General features: G+C 29.8%; 1 protein-coding gene across 3 annotated transcripts in view; it reads left to right on the forward strand.

The window, feature by feature from the left end:
• Positions 1–20,463, forward strand: part of IBTK (inhibitor of Bruton tyrosine kinase) — an 85,349-nt gene that overhangs the window by 56,682 nt on the left and 8,204 nt on the right. For 2 of the 3 annotated variants that reach the window (XM_031964592.1, XM_031964594.1), the window contains exons 18-27: positions 3,669–3,786; positions 5,345–5,405; positions 6,011–6,132; positions 7,378–7,490; positions 7,694–7,753; positions 8,292–8,440; positions 9,600–9,766; positions 13,230–13,322; positions 14,430–14,585; positions 19,308–19,457. In XM_031964592.1, coding sequence (XP_031820452.1) covers positions 3,669–3,786; positions 5,345–5,405; positions 6,011–6,132; positions 7,378–7,490; positions 7,694–7,753; positions 8,292–8,440; positions 9,600–9,766; positions 13,230–13,322; positions 14,430–14,585; positions 19,308–19,457 — 1,189 coding nt within the window. The remainder of the gene's footprint in view (positions 1–3,668; positions 3,787–5,344; positions 5,406–6,010; positions 6,133–7,377; positions 7,491–7,693; positions 7,754–8,291; positions 8,441–9,599; positions 9,767–13,229; positions 13,323–14,429; positions 14,586–19,307; positions 19,458–20,463) is intronic. The other variant, XM_031964593.1, reaches the window with a different exon arrangement.

Genomic DNA, 20,463 nt, shown 5'->3' on the forward strand with positions numbered 1-20,463 from the left:
GGTTAGAATTCTCTCTTTGACTTATATTGACTTTTGACCCTAGAAGAGTCACTTTATCCCTTAGTGCAGCTCTCATTAGGGAACACAGATTATAAGTAGCAGAGCAGATGCCTATTTCTCTATCAAAGAGTGCAGATAGGCACTGGAGAAGGAAATGGCAAAGCATTCTAGTATCTTTGCCAAGAAAACCCCAAGGACACGGACATCCATGACATCACAAAGAGTAGAACACAACTGAAAAAAGAATACAAAATAAACAGCAACAAAACAGCAATAATTTTCAGTAAACTGAAATGGGCTGCTTCAACTTTATTCCCTTTTTGTGTAGTCTTCATGACTGAGTCTTCAATCTAATACTTTTTTATATAGGCTGACTATATTAATTTCAGTATCTCTGACAAGCATCAAAACTGATTTCTTTAGCAAGTCAATTTTATGCTTTCCAATGTGAGAAAAACCCTCTTGTATATTTCCAGACAATGCCTTTTGACATATTTGAAAGCTGATAAGCTAAAACTTTGTATCTTCTGTATCATCTTTTTAAAAAATGTTGTGTCTGAATCCATGTATGAATTTCTTTTTTGTTTTATTGTTTCCTTTTGCTTTTAAATCAGTCTAATATATCTCCATATCTCCTACTTGACGAACCTTTTCTTATATAACAGATTAAAACAAAACAAATAAAACCCATTAATAAAATGAAAGCATCTATCTATCTATCTATCTATATAAATATCTGAGAACATAATTTAACACTGTTTCTTCATAGTCCTCCATCTTGAACAAAAGGAGAAAAGTACATGATTGACTATGATAATGATACAGTGTCTAGTTTGATTTTTTCCATTTATGTAGTAGGCATTAAATGTTTTGTTTATATCAGTGTGCTACAATTTATTTAAGGATTTTTAAATTAGAAAATGAAAAAAAAATTTAAAAAGGATTTCTTAATTAGTGTCCTCTCTCTCCCTCCACATACTGTTGATAGTTGATATCACAAAAAATGCTGCTATGGCTATTTTAGCATTTATAGGAATTTTCTGTCTTCACTTTCCCTGGGATATATGTCTAAAGGGTATAAATATTTTATTTTTAATTTTTTGCTTTATTTTTAGGCCATTTTCTGAAACTTAACATAGTTTTAACTGATGTGTTTAGAAAATAACAATTATTTCATTGTCTTGTTGAAATGGGAATCTCATTATTTTTATGGTCATGTTATTAAATTCTAGTAAATCCATAAGCTTAGAAGAGCATGTATGAATGTGCACACACAGAAACACACACACACACACACACACACAGGTAATTTGAGTTCTTCCAATTTTTTTAAAATTTAAAATTATCGTGCTATATTATACATTATATACTGTAGATGAATATATTGTTGAAATTTTCATAATATATATTTATAATTAAAGTCATTTAGCCAGAATTTCAAATTGAGAAAAAATTTAAATAGTTAATTGCACATGGAGTGTGTGTGTGTGTATGTGTATGTGTGTGTGTGTGTGTGTATAGTCTCTCTCCTCTAGGAGTTTATATTTTAAGACACACAATGTATTAGCTTCCAGCAAATTTTTAATCTCAATATAATTTACTTATGTTTATAAACTCTCAGATTTACTTACATTAAAATATATTTTTTTAAATGGTTAGGACAGTTCACAGTATGTGGAAAGTTTTATTATACAGCTAATTCAGCATTAACTATTTCTGTTTTTTATCTTAATAGTTTTTGAAACTTAAAATTTGTAGTTCTCTTAATGATTTGAAACAATATTTCATCTAATTGTTTCCAATTTTTTGAGACTTTTATTCATCTTTTAACCATTTATCTATTGAGAAAATGCCATCTGATCCTCTTTATATTTATTTCCTATATAACTTGAATTTCAGAACTTTATCAAATATTTGACAAAAAGATTTTTCATAATTGAAACCTAGACCTGCTGTGGTCTGGATTTGAGGGAATTATTGATTGGTCTGTTCAAAATTGTACCAAATGTTGATTTTGTCCCTATATGAAGAACTACTACATTTTGCTTAGCTTGTTGACTCTTTTATGAACTTGAGGAAGTAACAATTGATAAGCTTTTATCAAATGTTTACTATGTGGCAGGACTTCAGTTACTTCATCCAGTAAAAGAAAGCATTCAACTAGATTACTTCTAAGGACCCTTCCAATTCTAAATTTAAAATAAACCCATGAAATGAATATCACTATGTATTTTTATGTTTGTGCAAATGTGTTTTTGTGTATGTATACATATGATGTATAAATTTTGCACATATACTACATTACATTATAGAATTGGCTACTGGGATAGTTCTAGTCATACTTATTATTTAAAAAGGTTGGGTCAAGATACCCTAGGAACATTTTTTCAAATTCTATAAATTGGTATGATCATAATCAGTGATTCTATGGAAAGATCCTTAAGGAAAACAGCTGGTAACAAAAAAAAAATCTTTTCTAGGATAACAGTCAAATATTGTGTGTGTGAGTGTGTGTGTATTAAGTTTATTAACAAAATATACAATAATGTAAAAAATAAGCTTTATCCTAATATAATGTATATACCTTGCTAAAAAGTCATCACAGAGCCAATATATTTTCCTATTGTGAACTGCTTCTTATTAAAATAAGTTTGAAAAAAAAAAAGTTACAAATATTTAAGCATAATTCCCATTTGTTGACTTACTATTCCATATAAAGCTGTTTTATGTGGCTAATTATGTTGTTTTCTAGTTGTAAGACACTATTATTCTTCTTGCCTAAAAAGTGTTTGTGTGTGTGTGTATGTGTGTGTTTGTGTGTAGAACAACAACAGAAAAAACAATTGTAAGTTACTTTGGGTGAAATGGGGAGAATTAGGTCAACTCTGAGAAATAGGTAATACTTTAAATTTGTAGTAATACTTTTAAGTCTGCATTCCCTTTGAGGTAACAGATGTTGCCACTTAAAAAGCATAATTCAGTTTGAACTATATTAAAAATTGTTAGAACTAGATTGTGAATGTAGCCAATTTAAAAATTTCCAAGATAATCCTTCTCCATTGAAGAACCATGGTCCATTCATTGACTAATTGTGGAGAGGAAAGAGGAGTGCTTTTGTTTTAATATTCATCCTTATTAGTAAGTAGGAATAGAGTTTATTAGTTTAAGAATATAATTTTCATGTGATCTTGTGAAGTTAAATAATTTAAAACTATTTGTTAAAAATTCCTTTAATTTTTTTTTACTTAGGAATTTTTTGGCAGATTTTAGGAAACTACATATCAGACATTAAGCAACATTACTGTTAACATTCATGTGAAAATTAAAGTTTTCTAATTGAAGCTTAAAATTATCCTGACATATTTGGTAGCAAAAATATTTTCAGAATTTTTCTGTACTTTTCTTGAAATGTCTTGTTAATATTCTGATTATTTTTCTCATCTTATAGTTTTCTTATTTATTCATTTTCCCCTTATAATTAAATATCTTAGTTTATATGTTTCTTGAATCTGTGGCAAAGTAGGTGAAAACTACTTGTTGTCTTTGAAAGGAAACTTGACCTATATCTTAATAGTTCAGAGCTCAGCATCTGAAATCCTTTGAATTAAATACATTTTGTTCCCTGAAATGACAGTTTATCTAATTTTAATAACTATCTTCCTTTGCAGTTACTCTAAAGAATGCTGCTATGACATTGGAGTTTGCAGCAATGTATAATGCTGAACAGTTGAAATTGTCTTGTTTACAGTTTATAGGACTAAATATGGCAGCTTTACTTGAAGCAAGGTGGGTTTAAATGAATTCTGTAATTTGTCACATAGATATTTTATATAATGATAAAAATATTAATAGAGAAATTTTAAAAATTGACTTAATTAAATTGGGCGTTAAAAGTAATAATAATAATTGATGTTTAAGATGCTATAGAAAGCCTTTTCATATGATTTATCATATAGAGCATCACAACCACTTGATTAAGCTTATAGTACAAGTTGTAGTTAGCTTTTTTTTTTTCTTGAGTCTAAATCTGTGATTTCATTAGCATATGGAATTTCTGGAATGGGCACTTCTACTGGTACAGATTAGAAAAATCATTTACAACATATATTCTTCATGAGATAATTGGGACACTGAGAAAATCAACATCAACAAAAATTTATTGAGAGCTTAATATGTGCTAGGGAATGTGTTAAAAGCTGAGTATTATAAGGGAAGACACAAATTCTGTCTTTCAAAATGTAGTAGAGGAGACAAAATTCAAAAAACTATACATATGAGATATATACAGTGTAAATGGAAGTTAATATCAGGTGTAAGTCCCTAGCAGTATTTGTGTGTTAAGGGGGAGGTGGTAGGGAAGGAATGACTATGGAATTTTGAGATGACTTTTTTTTCTATAATCCTAATTTTATAAATACAAAATTGAGAAAAATTAAATAACTTTTCTAAATTTGTAGTCAATGATCCTTTGGTATCAAAGCCATTCCTTGAATCCATCCCTTATTATTCTAGAGCCAACACTTTTACCATCGTCAACCAACATCAATTTTTACCTGTGTTACCTATGATATTTTAATCCAAATATGTGTGTGTGTGTGTGTGTGTGTGTGTGTGTGTGTGTGTTTGCGCATATACACATGCATTCTTATGCTTTACTTGTTTAGGCATTTAAATTTTATAGTCATTACCATGTTAAATAGCATTTCTCTGCATTGCATTTTAAAATATAGTTATAATTATTGATATATTCTCTTTATCATAATTATCTTTAAACTGGTTTCCCTCTATGTTTTATTATTAATTTTTAAATGAAAATTTGCATGAGTTCATGATAATAGCACTGGATCCTCAGATGTGTTAGTTCCAACTTATAGAGTACTGATCAATTAACTTCAACTGGGAGGTGGAAACTGAGAGACACCGTAACTGTACTTGTGTAAGATGGCATCAGGAAAAAAAAAAAAGAATAGTCAGAATTTTTGTTCCTGTTTGGTTTCTGTGTAGTCATGTCGTTCTGTTTATTTCTTTAATATTTAGCCTCTGTTTCTTTAATATTTCATTGTCATATTTTGTTTCACCTAGATGTGAATGGAATTTTAAAAATGACATTAAAGTATATTATTATATTAAAGTCATATTTGATAACTTTCTAGTTCTTAACTTTCAAATGAATTATAGCAGATAAAGTAGTTTTCAACTATGGAGTATGAGCTATCTTATTTTTGATTCAGGATCATTGCCTCCATAAGAATAAGTTCCTTAGATTTTTTTTTTTTTTTTGGCATGACCAGAAGGATGTCATATTAAATAAATCTTAAGATAAATTGTCCATTTTATTTTATAGGACACTGGATGTTTTAAGTGATGATGTTTTGAAGGATCTTTCTGTATTCTACAGAAAAATGGTAAGGTTTATGTTGTAGTGAAGATGAGCAAAAATATCAATAACTAAAACAAACATCAGTGAGTTTTGAAATGGATTATTTTTCTAAATAATCCCCATACTTAGGACATTTTTATATGAAGAAATGAAGGATTTTTCACTGACAGTACCCCTCCCCCCCCCCAATTAGATCCTCAGCTGACTATATCTAAAGAAATGGTAAAGGTATAATATTAAAGGACTAAAAATAAATTGTACTCTGATTTTTAAATGAGTGGACTTCAAAAGTTTTAGAGATTATCTTTTGTTATAAAAATCAAGTGAAAAGATTAAGATTTGACTAAATCTAAGCATTAGCTAAAAACATTATTTTACACAGACTAGAGAATAAATATATCAGGAAAGTTGAAGTTTCATTCTTTTATCTTGAAATGTTAGGTCTCCGAATTTATAACATGATTAGTTAAATTATGATTAAAAACAGACTACTTGTGTCATTCCAGAATTTTCCTATTAATTTCAGTTCATATAATAAATAAGTATAATTTGATAAGACTTAAAGATCAGTCTCTAGAAAGGTAAAAGATCTTTGTAAAAGAGTTCTGTGATATTTCTGTTATGCTACAGATACCAGCAATGGATAGAAGGGTAATAACACCATATCAAGATGGTCCAGATATCAGCTACTTGGAGGCAGAAGATGTTGATGTTTTTTTAAAAGGAGAAATGAACATGGAACACAATTACCAGTGAGTTTTATTATTTTTGTCTTTTTTTTTTTTTCCCTCCATAGAACTTGGTTTCTTTGGTGATTTATCTGTCTTCTAGATCTGTCATACATGTACCTATTTATTTGTAGGTTGTCTCTCCCATTATCATATGAGCACCCTGAGGGTATGGCTGTTTTTGCATTTTTGTCTATCTTTGTATGTCTGAGACTTAGCACTGGCATATAGTTTGTGCTAAATAAAAGCTCGTTGTTTAACTATAAGACTAATTATACATATGACTTTATGCTTCATTTCATATTTGATAATTAGAATCAACTTTTAAAAACCAATATTTAGTAAATTAGCAGCAATATTTTCTATTTCTGTATTTCTTTGTGTTAATGTAAATATGTAGTCTGATGTAGAAACTGACATAGAGAATAATTTATGAAAGCCTATTTTCTAGGGTATTTTCAATGCATAAATCCTAGAAAATAGATATGAGAAAAAAATAGTTGCTGATGTTTTTTTCAGGTATATTTTGGGGATTACGAAGAGGTTGTTTTTGATTTTGTCCATTTTTTTAGACTTTTCCCTTTGTATTCTAGTACAGATTTCTATGATATATATTTGTTCACATCAGTTGCTTCATTCCAGTTTTAGGGTTAATAGTCTTCCAGCAGTTGCCTTGATTGTACTTTTCATTTCTTTTTTTGTAGAATATATGTTTCTTTTCTTTTTTCTTTTTTTTTTTTTTTTTAAACTTTTTTATTGACAGATCCCATGCCTGGTTAATTTTTTTTACAACATTATCCCTTGCACTCACTTCTGTTCTGACTTTTCCCCTCCCTCCCTTCACCCCTTCCCCCAGATGGCAAGCAGTCCTATAGTATATAGGATTAATGATTAATTATTTGTTGTATTCATGATACAGTTATTCTAAACAGCATTATTTAACTTTCCATATAAAAGTGAGGGAATACATCTTGCATCTGTGTTGTGTTTTTAGTTTTGCTAAATGTTTTTGTATGTATTTTCTCAGGTTTATACTAAATGTCTATTATTTTTGTCATTTTGCAAATAGGATAACTATGATACAAAATAATTAGCCCAGAGTCATATGTGTATTTCTCATTTGCCTAAATTTTTTTGGCCTAAATTTGTGTATATTTCGCATTTACCTAAATTAAATACATTATGTTTGTAGAACTGTGGAATCATAATGGTCATACCTACTCTAGATTTCTCAATTTAGAAGACATTTAATGCTTGTTTTTTTTATAGAGAAGCTTTCTTCAAAAAGGCCAAGACAAAAGCCAAAAAGAAGCCACGAAAACGTTCAGACAGCTCTGGGGGTTATAACCTTTCAGACATTATTCAGAGCTCACCTTCCACAGGTGAGTGCCAAATCTTTTTTTTTTTTTTTTTTTTAACCACATTCCTTTTAAATTCTGATCATTATTGTGGAATAAAATGTTTTTAATAAAACATAGTGCCTTTTCTGTAGAGCAACTTTCAAAATTGTTGAAAGAAATAATTTTAAAAATTCAATAGATTTAAAAATTATAATGCTTTTATTATGTGTTTTTTGGACATATAGGAGCAGAGATGTTGCAACATGGTTCAAATTATAGCAGTGATGCTTTTAAGGTTGCCATGGGTGAGTCTTAAGCTAGTGTAGATAGAAGATTTCATTATTTCCTGTCAATGTGATGAGTGTATTAAGTTTTGCTTCTTTAATATTTTAAATATCTGTGATTTTTTTAATTGTTAATATTCTTTCTCCTAACTCTATCATAACCCCTCAGTGATTTAGTAGACAGTATTCGAGAGTAATTCTGCCCATAAAACTCATTGTCATGTGGTCAGTGATAAACTTTCCTGAATATTGTCATAACATTTGTTCTGAACTAGCAAGAACGTTACATAAAATAAGATGTTTCTAAGGGAAATAGTAACTGATGAAAAAAAGTTGATTTTTCTTATATGATTCCAGAGCAAGGCATTTCAAGTCCTGAAGTCTAAATTTCATGTATCACTAAAATTCAGGGAAGTGTATGAATTTTATTATAACTAATTTGGGTTAAAGATTGTTAATTGTATGTCAGATAGAAATTCCCATATAAATACTTTATTTGTAACATAATTTTATGCATTTTTATCTTTTTAAAAATGTGTTTTTAAATTTTAAACCACAGGCTTGGTAAAATTGGATAAAACCAACTCTGCAGAATCTCTTCCAGAACTACTGACATCAGATTCTGAAGGAAGCTATGCTGGAATAGGTAGTCCTAGAGACTTGCAGTCTCCTGATTTCACAACAGGAATTCATCCAGATAAGATTGAGGTTTGTTTCTAATTGTCTACAGATTTGGAGATTTTTTGGTTTTGTATTATATTGCTATAAAATGAACTTAGCTGTCTTTTAGTTATTTATTATCCTAATAGCTTTAAAACCAACTCTTAACTAAAATTGTAACTGATAGAAAGAATGGTTTATATGGTTTTATGTATATTTTCCTTAAACTTTTAAACTATTGCTGCATTTGCATTATTTTCAATTAATTGTTTTTAGGCTATGTCATCTACTATATAAAATTAACTCCATATTTCAAAATAAAACATTGATTTAAATTTTTGTACTAAGTAACTAGCAATTTTTTAAACTATTTTGGAAGAAAAAATAATTCATAACTCAGTTAACATTTTACTTTAAGAAAAATTAACCAGATTTGGACATTTTTCCAAGTGGCACATTTGTTACAAAAATAAGGATATAGAAGCAAAATTCAACACAAAGAGACTTTGGGCACAAAATTGAGCTCTTAGGGTAGCTTTGGATTATAATTGTCTCCATGATTAATTTCTGGAATGGGCTTGAATTCCTACAGAGGTAGGAATACTTCTGGGGTTTAATAATAAGTTGAGGAGCAACTAGGTGGTGCAGTGGATAGAGCACCAGTCTTAAAGTCAGGAGCACCTGAGTTCAAATTTGGCCTCAGACATGTCCTAATTTTGTGAACCTTGGCAAGTCACTTAACCCCAATTGCCGCAGGGTGGGGAGGACAGTTGAGAGCATCATAAGATTGTCATATAAATTAAAATCCCTTCAAAGTCATAGCGAATTTGATATGCAGGTGTATAGAATTGTGTTGGAGTATCAGTGTTATATAATATTAGGGTCTTAATTAGTAAATATTATTAGCAAATTTATACATAGCAGTTTATATTTTCTTAATGCTAAAATCATCCATATTTAGTTCTATGCTTGTTTCCAGAATTTATCTTAATAGTCTTCATATAATCAGTTTCATATTTAGTGCTTAGATTGAAAGGAATTTTACATGCAAGCATACCCATTGGTATGGAATAATGGTGAAAAATAATGTGCTAACTAGATTTGAGATATAGTTGAATGTCTTAAACAGGTTAAATCAACTAGATTTTCTAGAAGATATAATGAACATTTTAAAGAGATTTTACTTGTTAATTTTTTTTAAATTTAGGTGATGAAAATTAAAACCTATGTTAATGGTGCATATCCTGTGCATGCTAGTGAATATGTAAAACCATATGAAGAATTACCAGCACTTAAAATGTCTGTTCCACAGTCCATTCCCAGTAATCAAATCAACTGTGCAAGCTCTTCTAATTGGGTTGCCAGTTCTTTCAGGTAGGATGCTTTTGATATGTGTTTAATTATTGGCAGGTACAAGTTAATAGGAATTTTTCTAGTATTGTCAGTCTCTAAGATTGTTTATTCCCTTATGTACAGTAAGTCTCTGGAATGTATGGTTGTATGGTTATCTCTGAGACTTTTTCACATTATGATTTCATTATGTACCATGGAGGTCCAGCCACAGAGTGAAAGCAGTTAAGTATCTTTTGGTATTTATTGACACTATATAATGCTAGTGAGTGAGTTCAGCTTAACATCCAAATACATTTTTAAACACACTGGTGTGTGTGTGTGTGTGTGTGTGTGTGTGTGTATGTGTGTCTAACATAGACACATGCATATAGGTGTGTATACATCCTTTCATATATATGTATTTCACTTAATCTATTTATAATATATAATGAAACTGTGAATTCACCTATGTAGGTTAAATCCTGATAAAGAATTATAGAATGGCCCCTGTACATTAACTTATGGTTTTAAACATTTGCTTAATGATGTAATTTTTAACACTTTTTCCTTTCTTTCAATCCTCTGATTCTTACAGGTACCCTACTACCTCTCTCTCACTATCATTCAGTTATTAGTCCTTAATGTTCCACTTTATAATTGTTTTTTGCCTTCTTTATGCACTTATTAAAGTCTGTCTTCCAGGACAACTTTATATAGGTCCTTTTCATCTTTGAATTCACATTTAGGTACTATTGGCCATTTACCTGTTGGCAGTACTTAAAATTCTTCTTTATTTTTTTCCTCCTTTTCTTTTCTTTTCTTTTTTTTCTTTTATTCTCCCCTTTTCTAGGCTGTCCTGTTTCCCAGATTAGCTGTCATCATCAATCTTTAGAATGTAGCCATAGTTCTTCCTAAAGAAGGAAAGTTTAGAGAGGGCACAGAGGAACAGCCTTTATAGTGTATCTTAAATCACTAAGTGCATTATTAGATTTTGTGTTATCTCCACTTACAGTTTGTATATATAAAGAAATAGATCTGCATGAATACACATACAAACTTGTATTATTTTGTTGATCTTTTATTTTTACATCATTTTGATTTTTTCCATGAGAAATTTTTCTTCCCAGAGAGAAACCATTATAGCAAAATTTTTTTTGAAAGAAAAATGAAAAATAGAAAAAGAAAAAATATACAAAACTAGTCAATACATTAAAAAATTTAGCAGTATATTCAATGTTCATACCTATAGATCCTCACTTTTACAAAGGAACAAAGAGAGCGTCTTATATATTTTCTTTGGGACAAAGCTTTTTCTTTATAATTTTAAAAATGCATTTTGATTTTGTTGTTGTTGTAATTGTTCTTTCTTTTCATTTTTCCTCTGGCTCTGTTTATTTCCTTTTACTAAGTTCTTTTGAGTATTTCTGGGATTCTCTGTTTTCATCATGCTTGTCATTTCTTATAGCACAGTAATGTTTTGTTACAGTTACGTAAAACAAAAAAATAGTACCTTTTATATTTTCATTCATAGTTGTCTAGATAAATTGTTTTTGAACTTTTTTTGTGTCTTGGAAACCTTTGATAGTTTTGTAAGCCCTATTTTCCCCTTCTCAAAATTATGTTTTTAAATGCATAAAATACATAGGTTTGCAAAAGGAACCAAGCATATTAGAATATAGTTCTTAAAATATTAAATTCACTAATTCCAGGTTAAGGAGCTCTAATAATAATAATCATACATTTGTTATAGAGTCTTTATATAGCAAAGGAATATTATTGTCTTTGAAGCACACACAGGTAATATAATATTAATAAAAAATTTAAATCTTTAAAAATGAAAGGTAATACAGAAATATTTGTTTTGAAATCTTATAAAAATCAATAAAAATTGTCACTTTATTAAAATGGGTTTGTTTAAATAAATTGGAATTTGGCATCATCATTTGTATATGGGTTTTGATTATTTCATTTTAATTTTGGAATTAAGAGGTTGGTGTCTAAAGATTAAAAATGTTTCTCCATCAGATTTTGTAGTATTTTTAAAGCCTACTTGTCCTTATTCACCAAATTAATGAAGCTTTTGAGAAGCTGATTGCACATTTTTCTGTGGTGTCCTTGTAAAATAATTGTGATTTCAGCCATATTTGTGGATTTGAAAAAAGAACATAATGACAGAATAAAGGAGCTTTGGTATAAGCACAAAGTTAGGCTGTTGATTAACTCTTAAAATACTTTTATAGTTTTGAGAAATTAATAGATTATGCACACTATATAGACAATAAATATTTAGAAACATTTTAATTCCAGAAACAATTTAATGCCAGAATTTAATAAAATCTTCATAATAGTTTGTCTTCAAGTCTCTAAGTAAGGCAAGCAAGATTGAGACAGGAATTCTTTATGTTTCAAGGATTCGAGCCTTGAAATTCACTGTGTCATAGATAACAGTATTTCTTATCTATGAAATAAATATTTATTGGAATTAAATGTAAATGTTTTTCTAAAGACAAATAATAATCATTCCTCCTTACATTTATGAACTATTTGAAAGTTTACAAAATAGATTCCTTCTAATTTTGTATGTTAGGTACTACAAGTATTATCATCCCCATTTTGCAGATGAGGAAATAGGCACAAAGAAGTTAAATGACTTTTCCTGTATGATATACTTGGAATTTTGGATCCAGTTGTTCAGATTTGAACCCAATTCTTCTCATTCTAAGTCTAGGACACTTTCTCCTATGTTACACTGCTCTCCTGATAACATGTAGCTTTTGTATGGTTCTTATAGGACTATCAGTTGATACCAACAATTAGGCTTTTTTTTTTTTAAACAAGAGGAAAAGCCAAATTTAAAAAAATGTAATAGTTAAGTTACAATGCTAGAATCTGTCTCTGTCTCTGTCTCTCTCTATATGGGATATGCACATATATATTTATGGGATTTTCTCTTAGGTCCCAAATTCTGAAGAATTCAAGTAATTTTCTATTATCTAGCAACCCTCTCTAATATTTTGACTACCATTGAGAGAATATTCTAATTTCTTTTTTTAAGAGTTCAGTTTTGCATTAATATAAATAATTTCTGCTTATTAAAACTTAAAATGAAAAAGAAAAGAAATGTTCTTCAAGGTCCTCTTTTATCTTAACCAATAAAAATTTAATGTGGATTCCTGTGTGGCATGCCATTTGACCAAGAAAACTTAGCAATCTTTCCTTTCCTTAACTGCTATTTAAAAAATAAGAGTTACATTTTAATTATGTCATTTAACATGGTAATGACTTTGAAAAGTATTTTTCTTGTGTTATTTATATATACATATATAAAGAAAGGTTTTATCCTGAAACATTCTATTTGAGGTTTCCCATAATTGAGGAAGTAGACATAAATTATATATCTGATTACCAATCTTATATATGATTTAGACAATTTCTGTGAAGGTTAGAAACCGGAATGTAAGTGAAAATGAATGTCTTGAAAGGTAACCTTTTTCATATCATTCAGCCCGGTCAGCCCTCCAGCCATGGATCTTAGAACTATCATGGAAATTGAAGAAAATATGCAAAAGTGTGGAACTACACCAAAGACAAATTCAAGGTCAGTTGGGAAACAATGTAAGAAAGGAAAAAAATGTCATGGAAAAGGCAGTGTTTTAGATTTACTTAGTGATAAATAAATTTTTATAGTTTATGTATATTTTGTAAGTAGAGGTATTTTGAATTTTTAAAATCTTTTATTCTGTAAGGAGAAAAGGGTATTATGACAAGTTTAATATCATTGATTAATCACTATTGTGCCAAAGCACAAAAAAAGGATTGGACTAGTAGTTTTCATGTCTCATTTAACTGTAATTCAACTGTATGCGATCTCTTATTTCATTCATGTAGGATATGGAAATTTGTTAATTTGGGCAGATCTGTGACTTAAATGATAAATCCTTAAAGGTTTGCTGAAGCCCAAGGAGGTCAAGTGACTTTTCTGGTTTCATCAAGCATGGGTCAGGCAGAATTTAAAACCAGACTTTCCTGACTGCAAGCCCAGAACTTTATTCACTTTTCAAAGCTGTCTCTTAAAGAAAATCAAAGTTTTTTTTTTTTAAATGTGGTCATGATATTAATCTACATCTAGTTATTCTATGATATTTAGCCTTTTTTATTTAGTCATTTGGTTCACTAACAAGTCATTTTCTTTAATATGCTTGATAGTGTAGAAAATGAAATTTTTAATGATTTATATCAAAATACAGTTCTGCTTGAAGGAAGAAAAGTTAGTAAGAAACAAAAAAGCTAATTTTCCTTTTCCTGATCTTTATTTTATAGTTCATTTTAATTTATTGCATACATAAGATGATTTACTGATGGCTGCTTTCATTTGTCGTAAGAGAGTTAAGGTAATAGTTTTAATCTGTAGCCTAATAAATATAACATACTTTTCCTTTAAAATGGCATTTTGATTAGTTTAGAGATATGAAAGATTCATTGATTTGTGAATTGCAAATCACTTTCATATTTAAAGGTATAGAAGCATTAGTAATAAAGATCCTATATAGTTATTTTTAATCCTATGGAATATTTTTATCTTCAGCATTTTAATTTTGTATCAGTAAAATATTGCCCGAGTAGATTAGAATTCTAGTGATCATGTCCAGTCTCTTTTAGATATCAGAAATAACATTTTTTTCATGGTGTTTGATTTAATTTGTAGCAAAACCACTTCTCATGGGATTAAACTTTCTCAAAAGCAAAGAAAAATGATTGCCATGGCTGCCAAGGAGAACAACCCAGGAATGAATAGTGTGGAAACTACAGTCATGACCACTCCTTCTATATCTGCAAAAGCCACAAAACCAGGAAATGCCTGGTATGTAAAAGAACATTACATTTTCATTAAAATAAGCATGTCTATGTATCTTTTTTCCAAGATAGTTTTCTCATTCCATTTATATAAATAGTATTTTTAAAAGTTATATACTTTAGTTGTTTCATTTGTTAATGTGTTCACTGAGATTGAAATTCATCCTCTATATTTTATATTTTCAAAAAATAAATAAAGGACTAATTTTATGTTTATTTTTAAAAATTTTGCCGAATGAGATTTAAAAACTACTAGTTTTAAGATAGGAGCTGGACTCCGATTAGTAGTAAACACTTAGTAAGAACCTACTGTGTAGTAACCATTGTGCTTGGCACAAGGGAAATTAAGACAAAAAGAAACAGTTCCTTTATTCCAAAGGAAGAGACAGCATGCATATATTTTAAGCATAAATGAAATAGATTTTAAAGTAATAGAGATGAAGGGAACCATAACCGACTGAAGGGATTAAGAAGGCCCCCAAAGCAATTATTTGAGCTAGCCTTTGAAAAAAATGAGAGATTCTAAGAGTTGGAGAAGAAGAGGCATTCCAGATATGGAATGGGGGACAGCCTTTACAAAGTTTCAGATATATGGGAGATGATATGTCATGGGTGAAGCATAGCAAAAAACCCCGTTAGATTGAACTAAAGGGTTTCTGAAGAGGAATAATTTATAATAAACTGAAAAAGTGGTTTGGGGCAAGTTGCATTAACATCCAACAATGGGATTTAATTACCTTAATGTTAGTAGCTTTATCAGATTCAGAAGGATGTATAAATTTAATATACTACTATGTTTTTGTCTATGAAGTTTAAAAGGATTCAAGAGACATAATTGCTAGATAATTTAATCTTTTCATTATTATATTAATAAAAAGATGGTCATTTGGCCATCTCTCTTACACCAAAGAAAGTCATGTTAGAGGTCTCACAGCTCATGTACTCTTCAAAGTAGGTGGTCTGTCAAACAGCAATTAAGTCTAATTGGTTAACATGATTAGATTTTGCAAATAAAATGACTAAAATACTCCCATTAAGTTCCTTGCAAAAACTGGACTTAAAATCTGGATTTTGGAAGAATGGGGGAGTTCTGATCATTGGCCACAAGTTCCCAAAATACTGTTTAGAAGAAATTTGGCTGTAGAGTGCTTTAATGCACACAGTTATGAAGTTTTTGTATTTCATGGAAATGAGATACTTGTCTTGGAAATTCAGCAGCTTTACTGGCATTGATATCTGCCAAAAGGGTAGAAACTACTGGCACTTATTTCTGGTTAACTAAAGACACAGTATAGTTTACACCATACTTAGATTTTTCTGCCAAAAGAAACCTCTAGTTTTTTGTTTTTGTTTGTTTGTTTTTTGCCTGTTAAAGATCTAAGGATAACAAAAAAATAAAGCTAGGTTCTTTGAAGGCAGATAAAATTTATATCAGATGAACTTTTCATTGATCCTTTTGCCCCCAACATGTTCATTGGAATGATGGTCTACATTTTCTTTGGAGTTTTTAGTTTGTTTTTAATACAGAGGCTTTAAGACAAATAATAATTTCACATTGTTAACTAAAATACCCATATTTCATAGTAGAAAGAGAAAGACAGAGGAAGACTTACATGTTCAAAAATAAAATTTTCTGATTCACAGACTGGTTAGCAGTTGCTTCCTTCTTTTTAATAGCAAAGAAAAAGGTAGTTGAAACAGTAGCAAGAATAAGCACTATGGTATTTAAAGGAACAAATTGGAAATATATGGTTCTATGTACCTATAATTTTTAAGGTCAGACCTAGATTGCCAGAATTGGCACACATGCTTCTCTTTGATCAAGTCCAACTTGACTTTTTGGCTACTCTTCCTTTTTTTTTTTTTTTTTTTTTTTTGAGGGATAAGAACTCCCCCTACCTCCAAAGCTAGGATATCTGGTTGCCTACTTAGTGTCCTATCTGCTCTTGTACCCTTCAACTCATTAATAGAAAATCAAGACAGATTTTCGATATCTCAGGTGAGAAATAATTTTGTAAGGCTTGTTGGCTTTTTTTTTTTTTTTGATAGGAAAAAAAAGATTTTAAAAGTGGGATAGAGAAGTTTTTATAAACTGCATATCATCCTCCATTTTATTTCAGGTACAGCATTCTCTTTTTCATTAATCATTTTGCTTTCACTTAAACAATGTCTTATCAGTCTTAAACAATCACTAAATATCCTCCTCCCTCCCTTACATGCTACTCAAAAAATATCATCTATGTAGGCTCTTCAAAATACTTCATATCTCATCTATAAATAATACCAATAATACTGCCTATCTACCAGAGTTGTTTTGAGAATCAAGTAAGATAATATATGTAATATATACCTTAAAGATTTTGAAAACTGTGAGCTATTATCTATTCTTAGCTTTAGAGCTATTGATCAGTCTGTCCCAGATTACAAAGAAAGATTTCAAATTATGAATATCTTAAAGAACTAAATACAGTTTTGTATCAGTTGACAAATTTAGTTCTAAGCCTTTCAGACAAATCAATTTTTCACTGTTTAAACAGTGAATTTTCCTTGGTTTTATTCTCTCTATTTAGGAAAACCTGCTTGCTACTACTTGTTATGGAACTGTTTATTTTTCCTTCAAAGACCTAAAATCCCATATATTTTTAAAAGACTTTATTTATTAATTGTGTGGACTTAAATTAAAATAATGCAGTCAAGACAACCATAGATATTATACTTTTTGTTATTTTTCTTATCTTTGCATCTTTTATATTGTCTCTTAGGTGGGACTGTGGTTTGGTGATTATGTTGTGATTAGGTGAAAATTCATGCCTCACTTTCACTTAATCATAAAATTAATCAAAGAGGAATTGGTACTACAGAGAACTTCTTATGTCAAGTTCTCCAAGTAATTTATGAGTTTACCTTTAATCCATAGTGGCTGATTTCTTCAGACTATGGATTTCACATTTTGATGATTTATGTTAAATTGATGCCCTTTATTTAGTTAACTTTTTATTCTATTTTCTAAAGAAAAACTCTAGTTCAAAAAAAAAACTGAAATCAGTAAAATAGAATAATTTTGCATTTGTATTTTTGACTATATGAAGTGTCCCTAAAGCCTTATTGTCCCTTTAAGCTTACAGAAAACTGCACTATGATTTTAGGGACATCCTTTGTTGCAAGGGTTTTTTCAGTAAGAACAATAAGATAGATGGTGTTAACAAATATAGGGAGAGTAGAGAAGGTGGATAGTAATAAAAAAATCAGCCCAATATATGTGTAGAACAGTACAGAACTTCCATAATTTAGGTCTGGGGGAATGAGAGGATAAATTGGTTGTAAATAGTTTGTTCCATCACTTCAGATTTTCTTATAAATATATGGTCACTTTCTTTTTGGGTAGAATAAGTTTTTTTTTTTGTTTAAATACTGTATGTTTGTGAATTCAAAATTTTTCAAAAACTTGTTGACAAAATAAAATACTCATTAGATAAATAAATGCTGATTTTTTAGTTGTTATTTGATAAATGCTGGCAGCTACAATACAACTGGCTATGTGGAATTCTTTTTTTTTTTATAGTAGAGTTTTTTAATAGTAGAGTTTTCTAAATTATAATTGTTTCTGATGAAAATTTTCTAAGGCATATATAGCTGATTTCTTCATACTGAATATAAATTGACTCTTGATGACTTAAAGTCATCATTGTAAACATCACTTAGTCAGTAATCTATGTAGGGGTCAGCCCCCAAACTCTCAAATTATGCTCATTATCATATCTTCACCATGGAATACTGTTACTTTAAAAACTTTGGAACATTATACTACCAAACTCAATTTACAATTTTAATGATATACCAATGGGTACTTTATAGAATTTTATTAATAAATATATATTTTGAGAAATAAAAAAACCTAGGGGAATCAAAGGAAATAATGAAAGGAGATATAGGATATGTGTGTTTGTGTGTTTATATTAATATATTCACATGTGTGTATATATATATTATATATATATATGTGTATGTATATGTAAGCATCTTCATATCTTCACTGTGGTAAATTAATTTATCAGAATACATATACTTTAGTCTTAGGCTCTTTTTGCTTATATCCATTTGTTCCTGTCTTTAGTCATAAAAACTTTCCCCCCCCTTCTTCCAAACACAGAATTGTACTGGAATTTTGAATCCAGTCTTGCTGGAGATTTTCCCATTGCTTTAAAGTTTCTTTACATTTAAGTCTCCTAATCCTTTTGTATCCCTAAAGATGATGTCTGAATTTTTTTTTCCATTTCTTTGTGACCTCAGTGCTTAGCACAATACCTAGAATATAGTAGATGTTTAATACTTAATGACTCGCCAGCTGACTTTTTAGAAGTTATGAGATTCCTTTGAATTCATCATTTAATACAAAAATCACTGAATCAGGGACAGCTAGATGGCGCAGTGGATAGAGTACTAGCCCTGAAGTTAAAAAGACCTGAGTTCACATCTGATCTTAGACACTTAACCCTTCCTAACTGTGTCACTCTGGTCAAGTCACTTAACCCTAATTGCCTTGGGGGGGCGGGGGGAGGAGCGGGCTGGAATCACTGAATCACTTTTTAAAAGCACATAATTATGAAAGGTCAATATTACCATTATGAATTTTCACATTCTATATATTGCTGAAACATATTCTCCTGTGTTTTCATTGAAGTAGTTTTTAAAAAAATAACTCAACATGTTGATATACCTTCTATCATAGGACATCTTCTCTCAATTCTGCTTCATCCAAGTCATTCTGGGATCTTTTACTGGAAGAAAAAAAATCTGTTACAAATCACACTCCAACAAATCATGTCAAAAAAGTTTGCTTTAAAGGAATTGAAGATTCTCAAGCTTTAAAATCTGTAAGGTAATATAGAATAATGATTTATAATTTTCACTCCAGAATTCTATTTGCCTGTGTTCTGCAATGTTTTCAAGAGCTTTCATATCTTTGTGTTTTGAAAATGTCATATTTAGGAGGAAGAGGAGCCATTTTCATGTTCATTTTTAAGAAAATTTTGTCAGTCCTTGAGTGTTTTCTTTCTTCTCCTCATTCTCACTGTTGAATTTCATTTCCTGATATTTCATGGATGAAGTTTCACATGCAGAAGGATAATTTACCTATAGTCAAATATATATAGTCTTGTTAGAAAAATTTTTCCATATTAGAATACAATAGAACACAGCTTTGCTCTGACATGTAAGTAACATTTATAACAAATGAAAGATATTTTAGAAAGCCATTGTTAATCATATTTATAATATTTCAAACTAGAAGAAGGGACTTTAGGCAACATCTCTTCCAACCTATTCATTTTACAGATGAGAAAATGAAATCTTAGAGAAGTGATTAGTCAAAGCTCACCTGCCTGATTACAACAAAACTTGGTTTTATTGGTTATCTAACAAACAAAATGTAAACTCCTCCATTTGACATTTAAAATGTGGGTCTAACATAACCTTTTCAGCCTTATTGTGCATTACTCCGTCTTTCTTACCTTGTTTTTCAGTTAAACTGGTCTTGCTTTTTCTCATTCAGATATCTTTTCCCATCTCTGACATCTATATAACCTTAATCAAATCACATGACTTCTCTGAGTCTCAGTTTTCTCATTTATTAAGATCTACTTAGCAGGCAGCTAAGTGGTGCAGTGGATAGAGTACCAGCTCTGAAGTCAGGAGGACCCGAGTTCAAATGTGGCCTTAGACACTTAACACTTCCTGGCTGTGTGATCCTGAGCAAGTCACTTACCCCCAATTATTTAAGGAAAAAAAAAGATCTACTTGGACTCTAAGGTCCTTAGATGTATCTAGAATCTAATAAATGCCCACATTTTCTTAATAAGTTCAAGTCACTGTTTAAAAAAAGTTTC

This window comes from Sarcophilus harrisii, chromosome 4, assembly GCF_902635505.1.
Source record: "Sarcophilus harrisii chromosome 4, mSarHar1.11, whole genome shotgun sequence".
Taxonomy (NCBI): domain Eukaryota; kingdom Metazoa; phylum Chordata; class Mammalia; order Dasyuromorphia; family Dasyuridae; genus Sarcophilus; species Sarcophilus harrisii.